Consider the following 27,624-nt stretch of genomic DNA (forward strand, 5'->3'; position numbering starts at 1 on the left):
TTGGCTGGACTCAAGGAAGGTTTGAAAGGTTTTGACTCACTCCTCAAATATCTGTCCTTAATTCTAGGATGCAAAACAAGAAAAAGAGGCTTACTGCAGGGTATCTGATACCTCCCTTTCCATGGCTCCCCCCCTCCTTGAGCTCGTCATCTTCAGAACCCAAGAGAGCTGCAGGTGGAGGAGGGTGCTATGCTGCGTTACAACCTGAGCTCAGGAAGGGCATCTGTAAGTAGAAGGAAGCAGAGGCAGGAGGAACCTGGGAAGGGATGCCTGCTGGCTCTTGGACTTTCACACTTGCTGCACATTTATACAATGAAGACCTTCAGTTCCATCCAATTACCCATCAGAGGCAGATGCTCTGACAGTGGAAGACAGACAATCTCTTCCCAGTAGTCAGCATGCCAAGCCGGAAGAGTGCCTGCTGGGCCATGGACCTGAACCTGACTTCAGGTTCTACTTATGAGAGGGTGCAACTGCCAATTCCCAAGTGGGCAGTGAGACTCACTGAGTCCCTACAACTCTCAGGTGGCAAATGGTAAGCCTAAAATAGACTCCTTACAGAAGGAGAAAACAAACAAAACTAAAAATGGAGCCTTTGAAAACATTCTGCAGGCTGGGTGCAGTGGCTCACACCTGTAGTCTTAGCACTCTGGGAGGCTAACATGGGCAGATTGCTTTCTCTGAGGAGTTCGAGACCAGCCTAAGAGCGAAATCGTGGTGCACATCTGTGGTCCCAGCTACTTGGGAGGCTTAGGCATGAGCTATGATGATGCCATGGCACTCTATGCAGGGTGACAGAGTAAGAGTCTGTCTCAACAAACTGTGTGTCTGCAGCACACACACACACACACACACAAATGATTAGTGCCTTGAGATTTGGAGGAAAAACATACCTCTAAAAAGAACTTTCCATTGGAAAAAAATAAAATTTAGAAAATGATACTTGGTGTCTACAAAAGATGGCAGACATTTTATAAAATGATAGAGAACCATAAAAATAGAGGGGGCTGAATTACAGTCAGAGATTGAAAAGGATGCAGCCAGTGGTGCGAACAAAAGAATTCAAGGAAATATAAAATGCAGTCATAGAATTTAAATCTGTGTCTAAGACAGTAAAGAATAGAACAGAACATGAAGTGATATACTGGGCACGGGTGAGACATTCTCCAGGAACACACAGGAGATCAAAAAGTAGATGAGACAGAGGATGAGATTTAAGAGCAAGTTCCATTCTAAGAATCATATATATTATTCTTTTTTTTTTCTTTTGAGTCAGAGTCTGACTCTGTTGCCCTGGGTAGACTACTATGGCATCATCGCTCAGCCTCCCCAGTAGGTGGGCCTATGGGCACCAGCCACAAAGCCTGGCTAATTTTTTTATTTTTAGAAGACATAGGGTCTCACTCTTGTTCAGGCTGGTCTCAAACTTGTGAGCTCAGGCAATCCACCCACCTCCGGCTCCCAGAGTGCTAGGATTACAGGCACGAGCCACTACGCCGGTCCATACATATTCTTAAGGTTGAAATCAGACCAACAGGAAGAGAAACAATGAAAAGGGTATATGGGGCGGTGCCTGGTGGCTCAGTCGGTAGGGCGCCGGCCCCATATACCGAGGGTGGCGGGTTCAAACCCGGCCCCGGCCAAACTGCAACCAAAAAATAGCTGGGCTTTGTGGCAGGCGCCTGTAGTCCCAGCTACTCGGGAGGCTGAGGCAAGAGAATCGCTTAAGCCCAGGAGTTGGAGGTTGCTGTGAGCTGTGTGAGGCCACGGCACTCTACCAAGGGCATTAAATTGAGACTCTGTCTCTACAAAAAAAAAATAAATAAATAAATAAATAAATAAAAAAGAAAAGGGTATATGCAAAAGAATTTTGCTACCTGAAAAAGGTCTATACACTGAAGGGGTTCAGAGAATTTCAGGAAAAAAATAATAAAATACTTGTAGCTTGACATTTCTTTATAATGTATTTTAATTTCAGATAGATTCAGAAGATCAGCCAACATCCTAGCAAATCCTACTGAGAAAGTTACTTTGCAACTGATTTATAAATACCTGCAAGTAAAATGCTACATAGAACAAGAAAATCTGTTCTATATTAGATTTAACAATGAAATGAAGTTTTCTTGATTTCCCCAGTAAGGGGCATTGGTTCCAAATAATACATAGGTTATTTACTTCAGTAATATCCTGAATTCCAGGTTGTAGAAAAAGTATTTTTACATGCAAAAGTTGAGATTTTAGATACTATCAAATAGGACCAAGAGATATAAATCAACAGGGGAGAGAAGAAGTAGATGTTTGAACCAGAAAGTAAATGATGAATGAGAAATAATCAGACGTGTGATACAAGAAAGCTATATACTGTTGGCCTGAAAAAAGCAAACACTAATGAGAGATGACCGGCTTAACAGAGCCTCAAAAACTACCAGGTAAGCATTCAGAGGAAAGCAAGCAGAGGAAAGACCAGGAGGACCATCGCAGATCTGATTCTACAAGGACTCAGGAACTATAATCATGTTACAACCCAAACCCTTGAATTCTGATCTCTAGAAATTTTGGTTGCTTTCTTTCCCTACTTATCATCAAGATTTTTGGAGCCCAGCAAACTTGTAATTAATCCCTTATCTTTAAGAGGTCAATCTAGTTCTCTTTTACTTGATTCTTGAGTCAGAGCAGAATAGTGGAATCTTTACAAGAGTATCTTTATAAAAAGATTTTAAAATAATTGCTCCTTACGGTGCCAGCCACATTCCCCCAGGCTGGCGAGTTCGAACCTAGCCCGCGCCAGCTAAACAACGACGACAACTGAAACAAAAAAATAGCCGGATGTTGTGGCGGCGGGCACCTGTAGTCCTAGCTACTGGGGAGGCTGAGGCAAGAGAATCACTTAAGCCCAAGAGTTTGAGGTTGCTGTGAGCTGTGATGCCACGACACTGTCTACTGAGGGCGACACAGTGACATAGTGAGACTGTGTCTCAAAAAAAAAAAAAGAAAAAAAATTGCTCCTAATATTTAATTGCTCCTATTTCCTAGGGAAAGGGCTATTATAACCTTACATTGATCCGTATGAGGTCTAGGATAAATCTAGACTCTTGCACCTGTAAAGCTAGGCTGAATTGCTAATGTTGTGTTAAAAGGCAAACATAAACACTGTGTCCAATGTCTTTAATAAAATAAAAAACCTTCAGAATCTCAGCTCTAAGGCCTTCTCATTTCCTCCCTTACCAGTCCTTTCCTCTTTTACAAAGTTAGACAGCACTTTATTCTCTTCCCTCCTACTTCACAGTTTGTTTTCCACATTTGTGTGACCATTTGATTAATGTCTGTCTCCTCACCTTGACTGAGATCTCCATGGGAGACTGTGGATGGATTGGGTCTTTATTTACTTATTTTGCTTATTGTTATTTACCGCTGTTTTGACACAAGATCCCATTAGACAAACAACATATTTTTGTGTGGAATGAATAAACTGAGTGTACAGGTTTTCATTCACTATTCAGCCAAGCAAGTTATTGCACCCTAAGAATTCGAGAGAACTTTTATACAAGCAACACATCTTGGCTTTACACATTGGCTGTGTTTATCAACTTTACATGAAAGCCATTTTTAAAAAATATTTGAATGGCTTTGTTCACTTACATCACAATACATTAAATATAAATGGGACCTTACAGATAATAAAACTTAAGTTCAAGGTGGCGCCTGTGGCTCAGTGAGTAGGGCGCCGGCCCCATATGCTGAGGGTGGCGGGTTCAAACCCAGCCCCGGCCAAACTGCAACAAAAAAATAGCCGGGTGTTGTGGCGGGCGCCTGTAGTCCCAGCTGCTTGGGAGGCTGAGGCAAGAGAATCGCGTAAGCCCAAGAGTTAGAGGTTGCTGTGAGCCATGTGACGTCATGGCACTCTACCCAAGGGCGGTACAGTGAGACTCTGTCTCTACAAAAAAAAAAAAAACTTAAGTTCAGAAATGCTAAGTAAGCTGGGCACCATAGCTCAGTGGTTAGAGCGCTGGCCCTGCAGACCACAGGTAGCTAGCGAGGTAGAACCTCACCTGAGCCTGATTAAGAAAAGAAAAGGACATGCTAAGTAAATTGTCTAATAGCACAAATCTACTTATCAGTAGAACTGAGATTAAAGCTCAGATTTTCTGTTCCCAACCCCACCCCCTTAGCGCTCTGTCCATTTCAGCAAGACAGTGGTTCTTTACCAGAGCTTCAAGTTTGCCAGGTCTCTGAAAGTAACTGACAGTTTGTAAATAAACACTTTACCACACCTTAATGTTACAGGAAATTTGTGAGGAACAAATCCTTGCAATACAAATAATCACTATAAATTGTGAAATTTCTTGTACAGTGTATTTTTCAAACCTAAGAGCTAATTATAGTTTCTCAAGCCTGTGACACCTCACCAGTCATTGTCACCTGTGTATCAAGCCCATCTGTCTGGCACTATTCTAAGGCTCTTTATTAAGGGGCATTAGGCTCAGACCTCCTTATTTCTATGGTTAAAAGACAATTGTGCCCTACAAATGCAAACAATGTAACCTAAGCACATTTGTACCCTTATATTAATCCCTGCAAAAAGAGAATTACATTCTTTTTTTCTTAAGATTGCAACTGGGAAAAAGCCATTTCTGAAAAGTTAGAATCCTGAAAGATTAAACAATTGGCCCCTTAAGCCTTTTGGTTTCCATTTTTCTCATTTGAAGTATGTTTTTGTTTATTTGGGCTTTTATTTCTCTTCTTTTTTTAAATTGTAAGTTGGAACTTTTTACAAATTATTTTTGATAACTAGCTTCAAATTTGTGATGAGTGTGCTTCCAAGCATAGAAAATCTATCTGCTGCCTAAAAGATTCCAGCAATAAAAATTTCTATCTGATGATGGAATCATATTTCTAGATAACCCCTGGAGTGAGTGAATTTACCAAATTATTTCATTTATATTTATAAGCTAGAATATTATTCCAAAGGCTCCAAATAGTCTCTGTTCTATGTATAAAACAATAAAAAATATGACGCAGTATAATATGTGCAACTAATACATAATGTAATGTTTCTTTAAAAAGTAAACACTGATCTCATGTTAGATGTTTTAATAAACCCAAACCAACAATATTTGTAGAACAGAGGGAGAGGGGTGGGGAGGGCACACTAAGAAAAAGGAGAAGGAGGGTGGGTGCAGTGGCTCATGCCTATAATCCTAGCTCTCTGGGAAGCTGAGAAGGGCGAATTGCTTTAGTTCAGGAGTTCAAGACCAGCCTGCGCAAGAGACCCAATCTCTACTAAAAATAGAAAAACTAGCCGGGGGTTGTGATGGGTGCTTGCAGTCTCAACTACTTGGGAGGCTGACACAAGAAGATCACTTGAGTCCAAGAGTTTGAGGCTGCTGTGAGCTATGATGTCACAGCACTATACCCAAGGTAACAAAGTGAGACTCTGTTTCAAAGAAGAAAAGGAAAAGGAAAGAAGAAAAACAAGAGGGAAATAGTGGACAATAGAGTAGGAAAAATGCACAAGTGACAAAGATGAGAAAACTATGGAAGGAGAGAAGGTAAAAACAATATAAAATGTCACTTTTTAATCAACAGTTATTTAATTGGATCTTCTAATGCGGCTTCAAAAGGGAAAGATGTTTTTGAAATAATATAAAAGCAAAGCCCCTCAAATAAACAGTTACATATATACATGTAAATGGCTAAACAACACAGCCATATTAACGACCTATCTATTCTTAGGCACTAGGGAAATTCTGGACACTCTTATAGCCCAGGTGACGAAGCCTTTAAAATAATCTCACAAAATTTCTTTTACCTTTTCGTTGATTTTTGTGTTTATTAGCTTATTAGAAGGAAGATGGGACAAAAGAAAAGATAATTATCTATTTATAAATTATGTTTTCATAGGCAAGAAAGGAAAAATGGCCAGGACTTAGGAGTGGGGTGCGCCCATTGTATGTACATGGGAACACCCCAAATGCAGAGGGCCAGTACCTACATTTCTAACACTGACTTTTTTTCAAGTTAAAAGATCACCATGGCCTTTTTTTTCCAGTTTCCTTTTTTTCTCTATAGTAGTTTTGAGTTCTTTTGCAATAGAACCAATGACATTTTCTCAGATGTAACATCCAGGTATATCCACTATTCTATACTGAAGCATAATCATATTAGTGTTGAGGTAGCCAAATGGCCACCTCAATATAAACGGTTTGCTCACTAATGTTTCAATAATAAGAATTTGCTAATGATCCAGGCCTCAAACGGTGGCTCACTCCTGTAATCTTAGTACTCTGGGAGGCCAAGGGAGGTGGATCCCTTGAACTCAGGAGTTCAAGACCAACCTGAGCAAAAGCAAGACCAGGTCTCTAAAAATATCTGGGAGTCTTGGCGGGCCCTTGTAGTCCCAGCTATTTGGGAGACTGAGGCAAGAGGATCACTTAAGCACAAGAGGTTGAAGTTGCTGTGAGCTACGAGGTCCTTGCATTCTACCAAAGGTGACAAAGTGAGACTCTGTCTCAAAAAAAAAACATTTGCTAATGATCAGCACATCCTCATGACAATGTAATTACCAGTGTAGTTCATAATGAGGACCCTGAGGTATAGGAATAAGACTTTCCTCCTGATCATCCAAAGAAGAAGATTCAATTAGATTATTCCGAGTCTGGGTTCCAAGCAGATAGCAATAAGTGGTCTCTCTTGGCCTGTGCTTCAATAAAATGCCAATATTTGCTTAAGGGTTACGATAGCTCTTAAAAAAAAAACTCTTTGAAAATATTCTATTTCAGAAGAAGGAATAATAGATTTCTATAAATAATTTAAGTATATATTGAGCTAATGTATAAATCTGGTATAGGAATTCTGTTATTTCTATATAAATTTAAGGTGTTTGTATAAAAGAAATTATTGTCAATGGATTCTAAAATTTTGTATAAGTTTTAATAATATCATGCCTAGGTTTGAATAAGTAAGTTAAACATTTTTTCCAAATGTGATCACATTAGGGATGGAACAAATTGAAATTGTTACCTTAAAGGTATTAGATACCAATGGTTGATCTTAAGACACGTTACCATAAAAATCACTTTTCCTTTTGGGTGATTATGACTTTCAGATGACAATTACCTGCGTGCAAGTTGTACACTGTCAGTAATAATTGGATTCAAGCATTGTTTCCTTCCCGAGGGTGTTCATATCTTGCATGTGCTAACTTGTTAAATTCTGTTGTGCTAATTGATGGTTCACAATGACATGATATGCACAGTTGATCATGCTTATTAAAATGCACGCCATTCTCAATTACCTGTAACAAATGATGTGCCTGGGTCTTTTAACACGCTCAGCCCGCACATAATCCCCAGAACTCATGAGATTCAACCTTTAGCCTCCTTCTAAAGATTTGAGAATAAGAAGCTAATCTGAAGCTCAGTGCAACACCAAACAAAAATGTGGAAATTCTCATTTAAATGGGAAAAATATGCAGCTATTTCCTATTTGGTAATGTGAAGATCAACACCCATGAATTTGACTTAGGAAATACTTTCCATGCAGGTGTTTGGCATCGTACAAACACCATTCAGTTTCGTCCTATTTGGTCCATCTGCAAAGTAAAGACAGATGGGAAAAACCAAAGGCTGAGAATCCCCAAATTGGGAAATCAACCCGAGTATCATAAAGCTGTGCATCTCTCCCTCAAATTAATAATCTTAATAGATGGGACAGGCAGATTTCATCAACAAAGTTCTTTCACTCATATTCTAAAACCTGGATTAAAAACCATTTTAAGCTAAGTGAGAAAGATTCCTGTCTACATTTCAGCGATGACCCAATTTAGTAAAAATTCACGGAATCATAGAATACTAAAACTAGAAGGGACTCAGGGATCATTTGATCCATCCTTTCCCAAATTGTGTTCTATAGAAATCTAGACCCATGGGAAAAATGGTGATGGAAATGACTGTTCAAATAGGTTAAGAAAATGTATGAGTAAAAAAAATGAAACAAATTTATGCAGGTATACTTTACACCTTCTCAGAAAACAAGATTGAGTGTGCCACAGTTCCCAAACTTATTTCACCAGGAAATTCTTTTTCATTGACTGTTAATGTTGTACAGAACTAATGGCTGGCAGAACAAAGTTGAAGAGGACCTGATCTAGTCTGATTCATTTATTTCACAGAAAAGGAGAGGACTGACAGCAACTTTGCAGGGAGCTCAGGGGGCCACAGTAGTCGAAGGTGTGGCCCACAGCTGCTGCATGAGGTCAGGACTCTGGAGAGGGAAGGGTCCAGGGAGCAGCTCACAACTGATGCCCCCTCGGTGGCTCCCCTGGCACCTAAATGCTGAATCAGGTGCTCTCCCTAATTGTCGGTTCTCATCTCGGGGCAGTGAACCAATTATTTCATAATTATTTCCTTGAAACCCTTCACTTTCACGATCTCTCTACTGTCTTCAGAGTCTTCCAACTGACAGCTTTCCAGCACTCAAAGACGAAGACATCTTGAAATTAAGCTCATACATCCCATCCGGCAGTTTTATCCTCATGTGATTTCAGACAGGTGAATCCTTAAAATATCAATTCCATCTTTCGTTTTCGAATTAAAGGGCTTAATTTGACAATGTAGCTCCAACTAGGGAATATTTTAATTCAGTCTGGAGTCAATATTCTCTGTTCACAAAAAGAATCCGGCCCACTAGGATCTGTTGTATTTATGTCCCAATTAGCATAGATATGATTTTAGTGTGTATTTTGTATGCACACTTTTTTTTTTTAATAGCCTAAGCAAACAGAACTTACAAGACTCTTTTGCAAAATTCTCATTTGGCACATACCACGTAGACTGACTTGTTTTGTCAGTTATCTTATTTCCACACTCAACTGTAAACAACTCTCAGGCCAGGATTTACTTACACATCTTCTTTCGGCCTGCAGAGCTAGGAACCAGAACGGTGCCTTGCTGCAGCAGGGTGATTATTTAATGACAGACTGGCTGATAATAGGGCACCTTCTAACCAGATAGACCACATGATATGAAAAGATTGTCCCTTTCCAATGGATTAGAATAGAATACGGTAAGGTATTCTTTCTCTCTCATGCACGAGCATATGCACACAAGCACACACACATAATGCTAAACTAATTACAAGGCACTCAACCATCTTGTGGGGCCCCCGAGGCTTCACACAGAACACCACTTCCTATTGAATTGCACCACGAAAACCTCTTAGTATGTGAGCCCAGAAACTGTTTGGAATTCTAGATAAAAGAAGGATTGCTACATCATCTCTAAGCAGACACTGAGTTCCATTAAAAAGGAAAGGAATTCTATCAAGCAGCTTTCACATCTGTCTCCATGGCATTTCCACAAATCCAAACTTCCAGGGACAAGTTTTAAAAAGGCAGAGGGGACAAGGGCTCAAAATGGCTAAGGAGCTTGGCGCTAAGAGAGTACTGTTCGGCTGGGCTGCAGAATTTACTCATGTTTAATTTATTGCAATCAGGTTAACATCTCCAAATGTGACATTTCATTGATTGATATCTCAGGAACCAAAAAGCAACATCTACAGGATATGAAGCAGTGTCCCTGGGGCCCAGTGCGCGACACATGTGGCTTCCTCGGAGGAGTAGCTGTTCCTTTCTCACACTATCCGCGTGAGATGCCAATGAGGAATCTGAATTTGATCCAAATTGCCCACCAATGGCTTGTTTACTCATACCTTCCATTGAAAACCTGTTTTATTATGAAAGAAAGGGCCAGCTTAACGGCAAAGAACAGGTTTAGAGGCTTTTCCTCTCCAACAACAAAGACAAGTCAGAATATCCATATTTTATTTTAACCCCTCAGGAACACAGCAAGACCGTTTGTAGAGGCAACTTCAATTTGAGTCTTTGAAATGAGCTGCAGCACAATTGCAGAGAGAAGCCACATTCAATAAAACATCACCTAGGTTTTCAGCGTTCATTCTTAATTACACACTTTCCTTTTCAAGTCATGGGCAGACTCTCTTGTTATATTCTCCATAGGCACTCGCTGCCCCAGTCCTCACTGTAGGCTATTCTTTAATCTAGGCTGGAAGAGTTTATTAAATAACACTATTTCTGTGTTAATACCTCCAGGCCCTGCGGTGCATTTTTAAGTGTGCTTCCCGGGAACACTTCTTACTTTCTCCCATTTCTCTAGGATCAAGGAAATCTGCCTTCACAGACAATAGAAATTACCCTCAGACCGCAGCCCAGGAAACAGAAGGGATAAGCTCTGGGGTATGACGTTTGGGGATACTTGATCGTTGCCAGGGTAGCGTTTAATTAGTCCTGGGCTGCAGCTGAGGGTGGGGTGCTGGTACCTGGGTAACCTTTGTCTTTGTGACTGAATCTGTGGTTGAACAATCAAAATATGACTCTTGTTCTAATGTCCATTCTCAACCCTGTCTTTAGGAATTTGAGTCTCTATTTCACACACACACACAGTTTGTAAATTAAGAAAACCTCTTTCTTTGTTGAATAACACAGCAGTTTTTACAGCCATGAATAACATTTTCCCAGCTAAATGATAAAGAGTGGGGATACTATATTCTTCCATATATCCCTGTAGAGTTCCTTGCTTATCAATAAACACTGAAAAAGATTACTTGTCATTTTTTTCTTTTTTTTTTTTGTAGAGACAGAGTCTCGCTGTACCGCCCTCGGGTAGAGTGCCGTGGCGTCACACGGCTCACAGCAACCTCTAACTCTTGGGCTTACGTGATTCTCTTTCCTCAGCCTCCCGAGCAGCTGGGACTACAGGCGCCCGCCACAACGCCCGGCTATTTTTTTGTTGCAGTTTGGCCGGGGCTGGGTTTGAACCGGCCACCCTCGGTATATGGGGCCGGCGCCCTACTCACTGAGCCACAGGCACCGCCGATTACTTGTCATTTTTAAAGTGATATATTCATTTGCACTTTATTGCCCATCTCCCACCATTATTGTCTGGGGTGCTACCAAAGATGCTGAACAAAATGCCCCAGAGAGAAAACCCCAAAGGAGGCAGTAACAACAAGGGGCCTGTGGTGGCTTGGGGGTTTGCTGTCAGTGCACACTTCAAAACAAAACAAGTTAGAAACTTCTAACAAAAACCCTGGGTTCTCTCTCGTCTCCTAACCTGAAGACAAAAACGCCAACATCTAGCATGAGGAGTGTCCTTGGTCAGCACGTTAGCAGCTGTCCTGGAATGCCCTGCTTCGTGTTTAATGGAGGGGTTACTGACACTCCCTAACATGGCTCCTGGGCCCAGGCAGCCAATTTTCCGCTACCTTCCTGCCTGTGCCTGTCTGTGCTGAGTGCTTTCACGGTGCCATTAGGAACTCTTGAGAGCCATTACCGGGGGCAGAGTAAAACATCCTTCCTACACTAAAAGGGAAAAAAAAAAAGGTGAGATGAATAGGTATTTCTAGGGTGGTCTGAACGAGCCATCATTAACTACCCTGAGCAGCGAAGGTGCCTGAATATGGCAACAAAGCAGCGTTTTATTCCTTTCTGTTGGCCACACCTGCACGCGCACACACACATGCAACACACACACAACACACATACACGCCTGCACACACACGCACGCAGCATGTGAAGATCTGGGTATGAAGAATCATGAAATGTCAAAGTTGAGCAAGATGTAAACCTCACAGTGTAGGTTTTGTAGACTACAAAATTCTGGATCCTGGCAGGTGCAGTGGCTCACGCTTGTAATCCTAGCACTGTGGGAGACCGAGGTGGGAGGATCCCTTGAGCGAAGGAGGTCGAGCCTGAGGAAGAGGCAGACCCCATCTATACTAAAAACAGAAAAACTAGCTGGGTGTTGTGGCAGGCGCCAGTATTCCCAGCTACTAGGGAGGCTGAGGCAGGAGGATGGCTTAAGCTCAGGAGTTTGAGTGCTGTGAACCAGGCTGAGGCCGTGGAACTCTACCCTGGGTGACAGAGTGAGATTCTGTCTCAAAAATAAAAACTAAGAAGCAAACATTCCAGATCCGGATTCTCTGATTCTCTGATTCTCTCCGTGGAAGGTCTGGCTGGCTCTTTCACCATTTCAAAGGAATTTGGGGGGTGGGCTTGGAGAGGGGGTACCAGACAGTTACTAATCCAGCTGCAAAGTCTGAATGGAAGCTCTGGGGTGAGAGGCACTGTGCCAGAGGCTGGGGGGTCACTCTGGACCACCATGAGCCAGGAGGGCTCGGGGCAGAGGGCCAGAGGGAGCAAGGCCAGGGATTTGCATTAAAATGGGGGTCTCCTTCCCAGGCAGCAGCATTGACCTCAAGGGATGTTAAAGAGAGGTCTGGCTACTTCAACAAAAATAAGGTTCTCTACTTGTGATTTTCTTCTAATGGGACTGCTCCCATAATCTTGTGTGATGACACCAAGTCCTGTGAGCAAGAGGACAGGCACTGGACCTGTGCCTTTGAGGGCAGTGAAAACATGAGGACAAAGGGCCAGCTTTCCCTCCGAAATGGCAGGTTCCTCGAGGGGTGAGGCAGCCCCTTGAATGCAAGTGCAACATATATTTGTGTGCTGTATTGTTCAAAGGTCGGAGCAGGGCTGAACACACATTCATTACTCCCTGCCACAGAGCAGTTGATGTATTCTAGGCACATACAATTAAGCCATAATTCTACACCCAGCAGACTAAACACATAAGTCTAGGCAGAGAAAGATGCCTAAAAATAGTCTTAGATCTCTTTTCTAAAGAGCATTTTAGCATTTTCTTATCATTCTGCTGGCAAATATTAGTTGTAAAACCGTGCCTCATTAATGTCAAAGGGAAGAGAGGATTCGCATGACTGAAATTCAAAGGGCTGATTTTAATTCTCCATCAAAAACGAGTCTCAAGGCTAGATATTTTTAGCAGTCACTCAGCACAAATCTAAGATGCTCAGCTGTGGTTTGTTTATCTTCTAAGGGAAAGGCATGAGTTCTTAAACAAAACCACCCATCTACACATTACAAAACCAATCACACTGTAGGAAGATTTTTGTGAATGTGATCTACGAGTTATAAAACTAGTGACAAAATGTAAATATGCCAAGGTCTTACTATTTATTCAGCTAAGAAAAGAAACCACAAGAAAGCTCAGTTTCTGAAAACTGGCAAAGTCTGCAGTCACCTGTTGATTGGTGGGAGCCGACGGGGTTGGAGGAGGCACCATGGCGGGTCCTCACAATGGGCTTGTGGACTGCTCACTGCACATCAGCACCCTGACGGATGGTCCTCACCTGGGCACTGATGGGGTCATTTTGCATGTGGTCTCCAACTCTGCTCTAAGGTTCTGCTACAGCGGCCAGCCCTTTAAAGCATCACCTCTTTTTTGCTTTCACGCCCAAAGAACATAGAATGTTGCGGCCCTCCACACATCCCCAGCAGCGATGCGCGTTCTCATAATGCTGAGAGGAATCGTGTCTCTGAGAAACACTTTTAACACAAATTTAAATTCATTAAAGAAAGGAAGTCAGCCAAATTATCTAAACAGGGTATTTTCCCACAGATAATAATAAATCACCAAATCTACAAGTCAACTAGATTTTCAACAAGGGAAACAATATTAATAACAGCTTACATTTATTTGTTTAATTTATTCAGAGACAGGGTCTCACTCTTTCTCCCTGGGTAGAGTGCTGTGGTGTCATAGCTCACAGCAACCTCAAACTCTTGGGCTCAAGCGATCCCCCTGCCTCAGCCTCCTGAGTAGCTGGCGACTACAGGTGCCCCCACAATGCCTGGCTAGTTCTTGCTCAGGCCGGTCTCCAACTCCTGAGCTCAAGCAATCCCGACCCCCTGCCCCCAACACCACTGCCTCCCAGAGTGCTAAGATTACAGGTGTGAGCCACCACATCCAGCCAGTAGCTTACATTGATTGTTTATCATGTGACAGGTGCCGTTTTAAGATCCTTAGACACATTAATTCATTTGATCTCAATAAAAACTCTGTGAGGTAGAAGTGATTATCCCCAGTTCAAATAAGAAAACTGAAAATGGTTAAGTGCTTAAGATCACGTGACCCCCATAATATTCTAAAGTTAAAAAAGAAAATTTGAAAATCAAATAGCAAATAAATGGCAGCGGTACAATCACACACAGGAGGTTTGGCTCCAGAATTTGCACTCATAATTGTTATGCTATGTTGCTGGTGAGTTGGTTTATTGAAATTTTAAAGTGATTTTAATAGACAGGTAATAGCAGCAAAATGAAGGAAAAAAGAAAATTTAAACTGATTTTCAGTCTGATGTTCCCTGACTGGGAATGGTTATTTGTCCATTTTTTTGAAATGGTATCTTATCTACCAAAAGTAATCTTGAGGCAACTCTTATCAACCCTAGGAGATATCCTCCTCTATTACTGTAGGTAGCTAGGTCTAAAGTTAGATTTGGGGAAAAAAAACAAATAGAAATGGAAATTGAAATAAATTTTATACAGCATGGTAAGCCTGGCTTTACTCTTATGGTGAAACTTACAGGCTTGGTGCCCGTAGCACAGTGATTAGGGTGCTGGCCACATACACTGGGGCTAGCAGGTTTGAGCCCAGCCAGAGCCAGCTAAACAACAATGACAACTACAACAAAAAAAAATAGCCAGGTGTTGTGGTGGGCGCCTGTAGTCCCAGCTACTTGGGAGGCTGAGGCAAGAGAATTGCTTAAGCCCAAGAGTTTGAGGTTGCTGTAACTCATTCTACCAAGGATGACATAATGAGACTCTGTCTCAAAAAAAAAAAAAAAGTTTCTTATGGTGAAACTTATAAAAATGATTCTCATCCAACATAGTAAAGTAGAAAGAAAATATGATATATAAATAAAAATTGTATGACAGTATTTGAATTCATAAATATAAAGAAAATAGAAGAGTGTTGCTCTATTTTGAAAAGACTCAACTATTGAATTTTTACTTGCATGAAAGACTGGACAGTGTTCATGGAAGAGCACCTAATCTTTTCTCTGAAGATGAGTATTCTCACCAGAGCCAGGCTAGATGTGGCCAGGGATGGCTTCAGGGCAAATCAGCAGAGACCCATCCTGGCACACAGCAACATGTTTGATGAGTGATCTTCAGGCAAAGAAATGTTGCAACAGGTTCAAGATAGAAAGATGGACCTGGATGACAAACCATTCTAAGAATTACACTATATCAGAGTTGGACAGGCATAAAGATCCCAGGACTAACTAACATTCTGGGGAACTGGGCAACCTACCGCCTTGCCCTTCATACTACACTACTACCACCTCGAGTAGAGAAAGCACTCATAGTCCAGCTTTCTGCTCAACGGGTATTTGTTCAAGATGGCTAACATGTTCAGGGTGGTCTCAGAAGAGAACTAAAATCCTGAAGAAAGAGTCAAAATGAATCTCAAAATTCAATTTAAAAACCAGCCTAAGGGGCCAACAGTACAAGGGGAAAAAAACGTGTGCCATTTGAGGTATCTGTGAGCTGCAATTTAAGGTCACCACCAGTCTTTATAAGTGACCCCTAATACTTAAAAAACAAAAGGTATAATAGCGAACAAGAATGCAAAATACCTGTGTCAGGGAAGGCAAGGAAGAGTTCACTAGAAAGCTCTGCTAGCCTACTAAACAAAATCACAAGCAAGAAAACCCACAAACAAATGAAAAAAATTTGCTTGAAGCCTGGATTTGATGCAGGGGGCTGGATTTTGTGTTATTCTGTATGTGACTGTTGCCACTCACAAGAATATTTAAAAAATAAAGGGAGTGACTGTGTTTGTTTTGTTCATCACTGTGTCCTCGCCCACCTCCTGCCTCGTAGTGCCTGGCACGTTGTAGATGCTATTTAAGTATTTTTTAACTGGCTGAATGGACAGTTCTATGTTTTCAGGGGATCCATCCTTCATCTTGCTCCTTGTCTCTCAGTGAACTTTAAGATAAACTCTAAACACAGAGGTTCAGCTAATCACATTTTAGGGGACTGGAGGTACATGAGTCACTTTTTGTAGAATTTCAATGAGAGGAGAAGAGACCCCTAGTCTTGGGTCCACTTAAAAACAGACTTTAAGTTTTTCCATCAAACCTTTTCTGTTTGTTCAGGAAAAGCTAAAGGCTTCCACGGGCCCAATCCAGTGATCCTCTTGCGATCTCCATATACCCCCAACTTCACGTTCTTGTCCTCTAACATCTGTCTAAAACACACTTATCTAAAACTGATTTAACACATGCCTTTATCATCCTTTCTAGTGTTGGCTAGAACCCTTCACGCTCCCAACACAGAGGACCTACTACCCTGTTTCCCTGAAAATAAGACAGTGTCTTATTTTGAGGTGTGCTCCCAAAGATGCGCTAGATCTTATTTTCAGGGGACGTCTTACCTTTCCTGTAAGTAGGTCTTATTTTCAGAGGATGTCTTATTTTCGGGGAAAGGGGGTATAATGGCTCCATTCTAGAAGCTTAGTTCCCAGAGGGCAGCCTGGGCCTGTACAGCACACTCATAGGCTTGAGAAGGAAAATCACAATATCAGTCCTTTCTCGAGTTGGCAAGAATGGTCAAGATGCTCTGTGTTTAGAGGCCAATCTCCAAACACAGCATCTAGCGTAGCGCTGATACAAACTAGGTAGGTAACCAGTCCTTACTCCAGGTGAGAGGAGAGAAAGGAGAGACTAGGGTACATTAGGCTAAAGTGGCAATGGGGGGACTTGACCTTCCCAGTCCACAGGAGTAATATTGTGTCCTAGGTCTTTGGTCCAAAAACGGCAAATTCTTCAGCAATTCTTACTGCCTTTCAGTTTCCAATACAGAGCTGTCATTTCATAAAGGCGATCCAAATATAAATGAACACAATGAGAACCATATGATTTGTGCACAAAAAAAAAGTCTGAAAAAGTCAGGAAAACCTACACAAAAAGAATAGAAGCTTGGTTTTTACATCTTGAAATAAACATATTTATTGGGAAAGGGGATTTCCTTATTTTTTATGAGACGATTTTAAAAGTTAGGGAGATACTGCAGGACATAAACATACAATACAATCACAACAAGGAAAACAACCTTATACTGTACCTGTCCTTCAGAAAAACTTGTGCTGTCTGACAGTCTCCGGACCATTCTCTCTTTTTCCCTCAATGCAAAGTTATTTAAGAGCTGATTGTTCACACAGCTTTGCACAAGTTTCACTTTTAATGAACCTTTTTTTGCCAAGTTTTTCTTAACACATTTACTCAATTCCATACTTCAAAGCTACAATTCATTTGGATAACTGAGATGTATGGGATTTTATTTTTAATATTAAACTCAAAAGGGAAAACCAGAACAGTCCCATGGGCACATCACTGCAGCCAAGTGTGATTCATGGAGGCAATGACATTCTATAAAACTGGTTTCTGACCTCAATATATACAAGGCTAATAGAGTATGATCTAATCAGTCAAAAAGGCTGTACCTCATGCCTGCTGTTATATCAATGCCTATAAAATAAGCAATTATACATCAAAATGATGTAGACAAAAAAGACCTTTCTCTAGCTTATTTTACATCAAGTTCAAGAGATAGTCAAGAAGCAAAATACAATCTTCCTGATGGATCGATGGCAAAGCTTTTCAGATACGCATCCCAGGGTTGGCATCTTTATGAGCCAGAAACTCTATCTCATAAGCCCCAAATGTGACCAGATGAGAGAAATATGGGTCCCTGCTCACAAAGGGAAGACAGGACAGGTCAGCATTAATACAGCCTCAGTGCCAGAGACATGGGTCAGAGCATATTGCAGAAACGTAGCTGGTTAGCAGGAACACCTTCACATATGACTAATTTTTGTCTCCTTACCTTTAATTATTCTGTAGCATTCTTTTTCATCTCTGAAAAAAAGGCCATTTTAACAGCAGTTTGGAATATCAGATGACTCTTTCAACCTGACTAGGAAAGGAGTAGGAACTTAATGGAGTGATGCAATGATGATGTATATTTAATTTTGAAATGCAGCAAATGTTTTCTTTCTCTTTTAAGGGAACAGAGTTATGAGACTCTAGGGGCATCCTACATGTATTCATAACTTCATTTGAGTAAAATTCACATTTAAATAGTTTGTGATCCCTTGAGCTCAGAGCACCGACAGATAGCAAAAAAAAAAAAAAAGAATAAATTAAATCTTCTCATTAAGAATCAAAAAAAAAAAAATTAGATAACCCACAAGGTGATAACTTAAGAGTTCACTTTCTTAATGGTAGCTGCTGACTAACCTAGTTGATCAGGACAAATACAAAGACCCCTTTAGCAATGAATGAAGAGGAAGTTTTTTTGATGCCCCAGGCAGGGAAAGGTTTCTAGCCAATGGCTTCTTCTGCTGTCTTTTCAAATTTTAGACTAATACTGAGCAGGAAGCCTCACCTGGAACTTCAGGAGAGAATCTTGCAGAATGTCGAGATACAAAAAGTTTGAGTTCTTGGTCCAAGTTGCATTCAATCAGGTTGGTGTCCCATGATCGGATTCCTAAGGGGAAGACAGTTGACAAACTTCCAGTTAGTCATTTCAGAGTGGTTTGGAAAACATCACCATAACATTTCTCAGGCTTTCAGGGAGGATGTGGAAACTCCTTTTCTAAAGAGCTTGGTGGCTAGCAATGGATGCCCACAAAATGGGAGGGCCAGGGAGGTCTCTCATGAGGCCACAGGGGTGGGGATAACTACAAGTGTGGACTGAACTTCTGCCCCTTAGAAAACGTAAATGCAGCTCTTCTGGAAGAATAAAAGAAAACAGTTATTAGGAAAATGACAGACTCTACACCAGGGAGGGAACAGAAAGTGCAGGAAGATGGTTAGCTCTTTAGTGGCTAAGAGGCCACCAGACTATCCCTAGCTTTTTCATGAGCCCCTTGTAGGGGGGCAAGAAAATGTAAAATGAAGGTGGGGAAGGCATCCTCGGGGGCTGCCACTCAAGCCCAGGCCTTTGTTTGCAAAATGATGCTTTGGTAGTGTGCCCCAATGCCTTCATTCCTTTACCCATTCCATTTTTGACTTTGGTTTTTAACCCCTGGGTATCAACCCAAAATGTGTGTGATCACTGATGAGCAGGCTAAGACTTGGCCTTTCTAGCCTTCCAGGCATTTCTTTTACCTGAGTAGCTTGGCAGGCAGCTCTATCATTCACACTTGTTAGTTGTTAAACTGAATTTTCTTATCCAGAGGCAAAGAAATGAGGCAACTTTCTATACTTTTTATAAAACCACTATAGTAGTTGAGGACCCTGAACCAGCTATTTTCATGAAGTTCAGACTTCCTTTCACTAGACTAAAAGGGATATCCACAGTGAGAGGAAGGCGAGCGCAAGGAGAAGAATGAGGCCACTTCCTGCACTCACGCCCCCTCCCTAGTCTCTTCCTCCCCTGCCTGCTGCCCTCTCTTTCTTGCCCTCTGAAAGGGCAGAGCCCAGAGGGAAACGCAGAGAGCAGCAGAGACAAGAGGCCTGAGGTGCAGGCCAGGGAAAGTTGAGGAACTCTAGAACTCTGAAGTGTGTGGTCATATGTGTGTGCATGTTTTCCAAATAGACGGTTCATCATAGGGCAAGTATAGAGCACCACGATTATACCCTTCTCTGGAGCATCCTCAACGGCCAGGAGCAACTCTGGAACCATAAACGTTTGTGGTATACTTCCTAAGGGCAGAGGCATGACCCTCCAAGTACAACAAGCAGGTGAACTATCTAACTAAACACCCAGTCATTTAATCATCTTGCTGGTGATTGGTCACGCATAGAGACTTGGGAGAATAAATGGCAGTGTGTTAAACTTATCTCTAGATCAGCAGTTCTCAACCTGTGGGTCGTGACCCCTTTTTCACAACGAAAATACATTGCAGCATTAGAAGGTTGAGAACCACTGCTCTAGATAGTTAATGCATATCCCCACCTATGTTTCATTCAATATTCCTAACCTGCAAAGGTAGACTGTGTGCCTGTGTATGTATGTGTGTGCGCGTATGTATTCTTTGCAGGATAGAACTTTATATATATATATGAATATATATGTAAATATAATTGTATATGTTTGAATATGATTACAGAAAAAGATTCTAGAAACTCAGTTCACTGCACACCTAAAATATTTTCAAATATTTTAAATATTCTGCCTAAATAGAGGCAGAAATTTGTCGTAAGATCAATAAGAATAATTCAGGTGTGGAAGAGTTAACATTCCTAGAGAGAGGTTAAATTATAAGGGAGAATTTACAAGTCTCCCAGGAAACATTAATAGCTTCAGTTTGCATTTGTGCTAATGCAGTATTTAAATTTTAACCAGAAAGGCAGGTTGAGATTTTGCGAGATGTTTTTAGCGCAGAAATGATAAATGGGTTCTTTTTGTTTCGCAGAGAGCTTGACAGGTTGAGAGGTCTGAATTCATTAGAATATTTTACTTCAACATATACACTACATACTAGTTCAGTGCAAGAAAATCATTGAGCTCCTGTCTGAGCTGCCTAATTGGTATTGGGGTCTGAATTTACCATGTTCCAGTCTGAGCTCCACTTTGTCTTCCAGCCTGTCAAGCTGGGTCGATAAGTTAATAATGAGACATATGCATTTAAATTAAATTCATACAATTTTTCTGTCTTAGTTCTAAGTCATGTCTAAATTGCTACATTATTTCAATGACTTCATCCGGGGTTAGCCTGCACTTGCTCTTATATTGTTATTTGCCATTTTTCCCTTGGCTTCAATTAACCTGCCATGGCACAAGCAATTAAATGTTTGCTTTACATTTACCCATTTATTTTATGTTTATGTATGTTTACACATTTATAATTTAGCAAGAGAAAAAGTAGTAAACAATAAAAAACCCACTTAGAAATTTTTAAATTACACTGGTGAATAGATGATAAAAATATTATTTCTCAGTTTTATGCTCCCAATGAAACCAAATATGTAGAGTTCTTTTTTTAAGAGAGCAATTTCCAGCCAAATTATTTCTTAACAATGCACCATCACTACTAACACTTATAAAATAAAGATTACAATGGATTTACTGCCTATTCTAGTTGGAAAAGAAAATTTTGGAACCAAGCCTCTTCTACCCTAATTTTAAAAATACAATACTTTATAATCACCTTGTACTTTCTGCTGGATAATATTAGTAAAAGGAAAGAGTATTTCTCAATGGAGGTTCATATTGCACTTAGCAGGTTTACATATTTCCCCATTGTGCCTCACGGGGGGCCAACAGTGGGCCCTCGAATGCCTTCATTGGCCAAAAAAATACGGCTTTGGCTCTTCCCCACCATCTCCCCTCTCTGAATCCAAAAGATGTTCTGAACAGGCTTTCAGAAGCAGGTCATCTTCGTCTCTCCCGTTTTTCTGATTATCCCATCTCCTCCACCCCCACACCCTAAGTCAAGCTCTTCCCTGAGGCTTTGCTACTCCAGTACTCCAAAAAGACTGAGCCTCTTAAGGGCTCACCCAGGTGGGGGCCAAATGACTCCAGGCCGTTGGGGGCAGTGAACCTCCAATTTTAAATGTTTGGACCCAAAAGGCATCTTTAATACCTAAGGACAATCTGGGCCTGCCCTGTGACTACTCCTGAAAGTGAGTGCTATCACTTATCTATCCTCAGTGACCAGGGGGTAACAAAGGATCTTCCCTTTTCAGTTCTCTGACCCCCTGTAACCCCCAGGGCACACAGAGGATACCAATATGCACCTGACATTTACAGACGAAAAAAATGAAGACCAGAAATGGTTGTGGGGGATGGGAAAGGGCCATCACAGAATAAGTCAGGGTGAAAAATGAGGAAGAGCCAGGTAACCTTGGTGTATACAGTTAGACTGTTCCAAGTTTATTGATCATTCAAGTAAACAATTTTAAAAAGCACCTCCAGGCCAAACACAGTGGCTCATACTTGTAATCCCAGCACTTTTGGGAGGCCAAAGCAGGAGGATCACATGAGGCCAGGAGTTCAAGACCAGCGTGGGCAACACAGCCCAAACCCTATCTCTCAGAAATAAAATTCAAAAAATTAGCCAGGCCCACTGGCATCCTCTTGTAGCCCCAGTTACTGGGGAGGCTGGGGCAGGAGGATTGCTTAAGCCCGAGAGTTGGAAGTTACAGTGAGTGATAATCGCTCCACTCCACTCCAGCCTAAGGCAGACAGAGTAAGACCAAGTCTCCAAAACAAAATAAGCACCTCCCACTTAAAGGGTAAAACCTACATTCCTAAAAGAGACAGACTGAAGGAGGCAGAATGAAATGACCACGCACTGCATGTTGATGACACATGGGGTAGAGGTAACAAAGTTATTTGGGCCTTTGACAAATTGATTTTCCTCTGTGGGCTTTAGTCGCTCCCTCTGAGAAATGGGCTTTTGAGTATTTCTTATAAACACCAAAATGATTAGCCTATAATCTCAAGATTCTATTCATAAAACCATGCTAATAGTGGTCTAGAATCATATTTAAATCTTAAAGAAACAATTAAAATAAAGGCTTTATTTCTCAGTAGAAAAAAAAGTGCTATTTTTTCCCCTTAGTCCAATCTTCAATTTGCTTTTTTCCTTGTTTTTTTAAAGCCAGCAACTTGATGTTCTTAACATATATGCTATTTGTAATGCACACAGTATGTTACATACTGAGTTCATAGTTTCAATGCATTGATAATAATTTAGAGCTGAGATAATAACATCTTACAATAGAAGCAAACAAGAAGTGATTTATAATGATTTATTTATTGGTCTGAAAAATTAGAACATTTTAAAAAGTAAGCCTTAGAGAAGGTTAACAAGAATCACCAACTTAATGACCTTAAGTTTGGGGACTGTGTTGTGTTTCAGCATGGATCACAGAGCCCTCAATAGATGATACCAAGTAATCAGTGAAAGCAGAAATCCACCTGCCTTTTGACTTTGAAAAGTATAAAAGACAAATATAATAAATTTAACACTCTCTCACATTTTATTTAACTCCCACCACATATAGTTTAGAGGATGGTTGTTGTTAGTTTTATTTTTGTTTGTTTGTTGTTTGGTTGCTTTTCTTTTTTCTGTGAAAAGCAAAAACTAAACCCGGAATCTTTTTCTGGGTTGTTCATCTCAGACTGAGCACACTGAAAAAAGCAACATCAGAACATTACAATGTAATCAGCTAAACTTAACATCTAAAAATCCAGGGCAGTGGATGTTACACACGTCTATCTTTTGGTGAACAAATCTTGCCGATTCCCAGTGTTTAGGAAAGGAAAAGTTACACTCTTAAACAGTAATCAAAAAATCGGACACTTAGTATTCCTTACATCTTTTAGTTCCTTAAAAAAAAATTTTTTTTTTTAATGAAACAACAAAAACTCCTTTCACACGGTTCTAGAATTCAGTTTGCAAGGCATGATGTATATAGTCTATGGATTAAGAAGAAAATGAGACAACAGGCTGAGTCCAAGTTGAAGGTTAATTAGAGGTAAAGGAGGCGACAAGGGGTAGTAGCTGGTGGTAATGACAATGACCTGGAATAAAGTCCTATGTAACTAACTAAATAAAGCCAGACCAGCCCAAGGAATTACTATTGTTTCAAACTCTGAAGAAGGAATGTCCAAACTCTGCATTTATGTTTTTTTGAATAGAGTTGAGCTAGCAAGAGTGATCATCTCTTTTCCTTGGTTTCAAGAAGTATTACTAAGCATCCATACTAGGATGTCTTGGCTATGCCTCACCACCATTGCCCTACAGATTTATAGATTATTTTCTTGACTTCCCAGAGAGCCCTTAGTAAACACATGGCAAGAATCCAAGTTGCTGGGGTCTCCAAACCCACAGAGCCTCAGTCAAGATGGGAGGAGGAATAGGAAGAAAGAATAACAGATGAGGAACTGCTTTCCCAGCCTGCAGCACACAATCCGGGCTGGGCCCCCAGGAGCAGCTCCATCTTGCTTCACACAACCCAGCCCACAGGCACCAGCAACAACAGCAGTGGCATCAGAGTGACCTCTGGAGGAGGCTCAGCTGGGGGACCTGATGGCTGAAGCAGCAGGGAAATAGGGCCAGCTTGCCCTGTTGCTAAGTCATCATCTCAGACCGTGAGGCAAGCCAAGGGAGCAGTATTTTCACTGAGCACTGGAAAACCATCTCCAGAGGAAAAGCAGCATCTGTTCCAGCGTGTAAGGAAATGGCTGTGCTCACACTGTTGATTCTTAACGGGATCACTACAGCCATTTCGAAGTTGCATGCTTAAACCTGACTACATCAGGGAATTAAAAATCAGAAAGGCCTGGTGATGATTGCAAAGGGAATTCCAGCAATGTCTATTTCTTGATCAGGGTAACACAGGTATTTCGTGAAAATTCATCGAGCTGCTAACTATGATTTGTGTCCGTTCCTCTCTCTATAATCAATAGAATTTAAAAAAAAAAATTGTTTTTAAGTCCAAAAGATCAATCTGAATCTGATCACCAACTGCTAGTAGCCTAAAAAAGAGTAAAGACAGGGAGCACTTCACAGCAGTACTTGGATGCACCTATTTTCTCAGTAAACAGAAGCAGCTTGAATAAACCCCTGGAGGAACGGGGCGGGGCGCTGAAAGGACGATGAGCAGAGTAACAAAGCAGGAAGGTAATTAGGGCCCGGGGGCGAGGCCGAACCATCTCCCTGCGCGGGGCTCTGCCCACCAGTGGATGACTGTACAAAGGCAAGCTCTGGACACTGATGTACTGAAATCTCCCTCGGATCTGCTGATCACGACAGGGTCAGAAAATCAGTGACGCTGCAGGACTGGCACTTCTGTCGCTAATGCGTGGAGTGACCTTGAGCCGGTCTCTTTACCCTTCCTGCCTCTCTGGGCCCCCATCTCTAAAATGGGGGTGATGGTTCTCTCCTAGCACCACCTTGGGTGGTTATGAGAATTTTCTTGATAGAAAAGCACCTCCGAATATATTCTTATCTCCCGGCAATGCTACTGATTAAAAAAAAAAAATTCAGTCATTGATTCCTCAACAGCCACACCCAAAGTCAGGACGTGTAAATTTTTTTCAAGGAGAAAAATGTGCAAATAAACTAAATTAGAACAGGTCAGATCAAAGGCCTATAGTTTGAAAATGAAGGGTCATTGAGATGCTCAAATAAGACACTTCACTACTGAAATATCTTACTCTTGAATTTTTTCAAGTACAATACCATGACTGCTTTCTGCTCATATATACATATATTTTCCAGCTGAAAGGGAAAATCAGTGCTGTAAAGTTAAACAAAAGAACCAGGTCTGCAACTCCAGTCCCCACCCTCAGCCTTTTGTTCTGGGGACAAGTGGCTGTTTCCAAATGCACAGGCAGATGACAAGCGTTTATTATTAGTATTATTATTTTCATCTAAAACAAGGTTTTCCTTTCGTCTTTTATGGGGGGTGGGGGAGCGGGGAGTCGGGGCTACGTGAACGCCCTTTGTCCGCCTGGGGCTGCCGTAGAGACCGCAGTGCGGACTGCACCACGCCCACCAGCCGGTGTCTCCGGGAGAGACGCTTCAGCACCACCCGGGAGAAGAGAGCGCGGGCCGGCGCCGCGGGGGACTCGGCGGCCTCTGGCAGGGGCGCCGCGGGTAAAGGGAAAGGCAGAGACCGGAGCTGCCCACCCGGTGACTCCCAGCGCAACAAAGCCCGGCAGGAGGAGAGGTGGGGCGCGCAGCCCCGGCCAGCCCGAGGCCCCGGCGCAGCCCGACCCGGGCGCCGCAGTTTGGGGGAGGGGAGGCAGGTGCGGCGGGAGGCTGGGGACACTGCGACACCCAGGGTGGGGCTGGGGGGCGGGCCGGTTTGCGCGCCCCAGGCTGCGCCCGCTGGACCGTCGCGGCCCCGCCCAGGGTTTCTAGCGAACCGCTATTCGGCCTCTGCAGAGCGCGCTCGTGGGGCGCGCACCAGGCGTGGAGCTGGCCCTACCCGCCGAACCCCTCCTTCAAGTTATCACTCCCTAGGCAGAGACTTCTACAAGAAGAAGCCCCACCCCGCAACTTGGGGACCCATTGTCCTTTCTGAGAGCTGCAGCTAAGGCCCTCGGGGAGGTGGCGAGGCGGGCTCCGTCTGGGAGGCGCAGGCGGCGCTGCATCCCAGCATCCCGGGGGATGGGGGGAGCGGGCGTGGCCCTAGGACTAGCCTAGTCATTCTGAGGAAAGAAAGGATCGGGAGGTGTTAAGCCAGAAAAGACATTTCTCGGGAACTGAGGTGACTGTAGTGAAAATGATTACACTGCGGACTCTGGCACATGGTGTTTCGGCCCCAGGTGTGCGGGTGAGGGGTGAGTCCTCGCCTCTTGCTGAGGCAAGAGGAGGGCTGGAGGGAATGGTTGCATCAATTCTCCCCCACCCCTTTGCCTCCTGCGGTTGCGGCTTTATGATGGCCTCTGCTTCTCCCGCAACACCTGCAATTCACTTTGCCGGAGAAGCGGTGGCTACCTCGGCTGTGGCTGAGGACCCAGCGTGTTGACAGATCCCTCAAGGTTATTGGAGACTCTCTCTCTGAATCTCAAAGCTAATAATGCAGATTATTCTCCGAAATTACCCCCAGAAGAGCCTGGACCAAGTGCGGAAGGTGGCGGGGAGAGGCATGGGTGCGGGGCGCGAGAGAGGAGAGCGGTGGTGTTGCACCCTGGGTGGGGTCGCGTTTGTGAGTCGCCCAGCGCAGATCCCTGGGGACGCGAGGCCGCTTACCGAGCTCGATGTTGCCGATGGCGCGCCGCAGGTGCTCGTCGGTCACGATCTCGCCGACGACCACCAGCAAGTAGAACTTGCTGTCGAGGAAGCGGTGCGACAGGCTGGGCGAAGTGGACGCCGCCGGGTTGGCGATGCTGCCGGACGGCTCCGGCTCGGTGGCTTCCACCACCACGGTCGCCATCCTGCCGGCCCGGTCCGCCTCGGCGAAGTGTCTAGCTCCGGCTGCTCCTCTCCTCTGCGGCAGGAGAAAGGATTATCTCCGAAGGTGCCGTCCGCGCTCCGCCCTGTGCGTCCCCCTCCTCCTGGCGCCGCGCGCCGCCTCCCCCTCCGCCCTCCCCGTGCGCGGCGGAGAGTGCGCGGCGGAGAGGAGCTGGGAGTGAGAGGGCGGGGAGGCGGCGCCGCTTTTATATGGAGCCCAGGCGGCGAGCCGGGGAGGAGGAGGAAGAGGAGGAGGGAAGGACCACCCGGCACATCCTCACGCGGTGGCTGCCTCCGCGCTGCCAGCCGTTGGCCCAGGGCTGATGTCATCTGCAGCAAATCATCTCGCCTGCGGCCCGGAAGCTGGAGCGATGAGGGGTGCGGACAATGGTCTGAGCAGAGCTGCTCGCCAAAGGGGCTGGGGAACCCGGGGGGCTCTTGCTTCAACCGTGAAGGGGGAAGATAGTTCCAGTCTGCACACCCCACTGCCGGCTCCAAAGCCTCACCCTGCCAGAGCGGAATAGGATGAGTTCCCCTTTTCAGGGGTGGGGGGCCTCCCTTGTCCGAGGTGCACTAGTCCGGCCTCGGCCTTGTGTCCCCTCTATGATGAAGCCAGATCTCTGGAGCTGGGACAGCTTCAGCGGGAGGACTCGGCATTGTGGGTACCCCACCCGGGAAGAGGGAACCTGTCTTTTCTTTGACCTTGTGGATTTGGGAAGACATACATAACTAATATTTAGCAATAGCAATAGCTACCAGTTTCACTTAAAGAATTGTCAAAATGCAAAGCTTAAGCTTAGTATTGTTCAGCTTTGGA

General features: G+C 43.1%; 1 protein-coding gene across 1 annotated transcript in view; it reads right to left on the minus strand.

Moving 5' to 3' along the window:
• Nucleotides 1-27,054, minus strand: part of MAP1B (microtubule associated protein 1B) — a 104,147-nt gene extending 77,093 nt beyond the window's left edge. The window contains exons 1-2 of the mRNA XM_053589063.1: nucleotides 26,607-27,054; nucleotides 18,335-18,436 (exon numbers count right to left, since the gene is read on the minus strand). Coding sequence (XP_053445038.1) covers nucleotides 18,335-18,436; nucleotides 26,607-26,790 — 286 coding nt within the window. The 5' untranslated portion in view covers nucleotides 26,791-27,054. The remainder of the gene's footprint in view (nucleotides 1-18,334; nucleotides 18,437-26,606) is intronic.
• Between the last annotated feature and the right edge of the window lie 570 nt (nucleotides 27,055-27,624).

This window comes from Nycticebus coucang, chromosome 1 (genome assembly GCF_027406575.1).
Source record: "Nycticebus coucang isolate mNycCou1 chromosome 1, mNycCou1.pri, whole genome shotgun sequence".
Taxonomy (NCBI): Eukaryota; Metazoa; Chordata; class Mammalia; order Primates; family Lorisidae; genus Nycticebus; species Nycticebus coucang.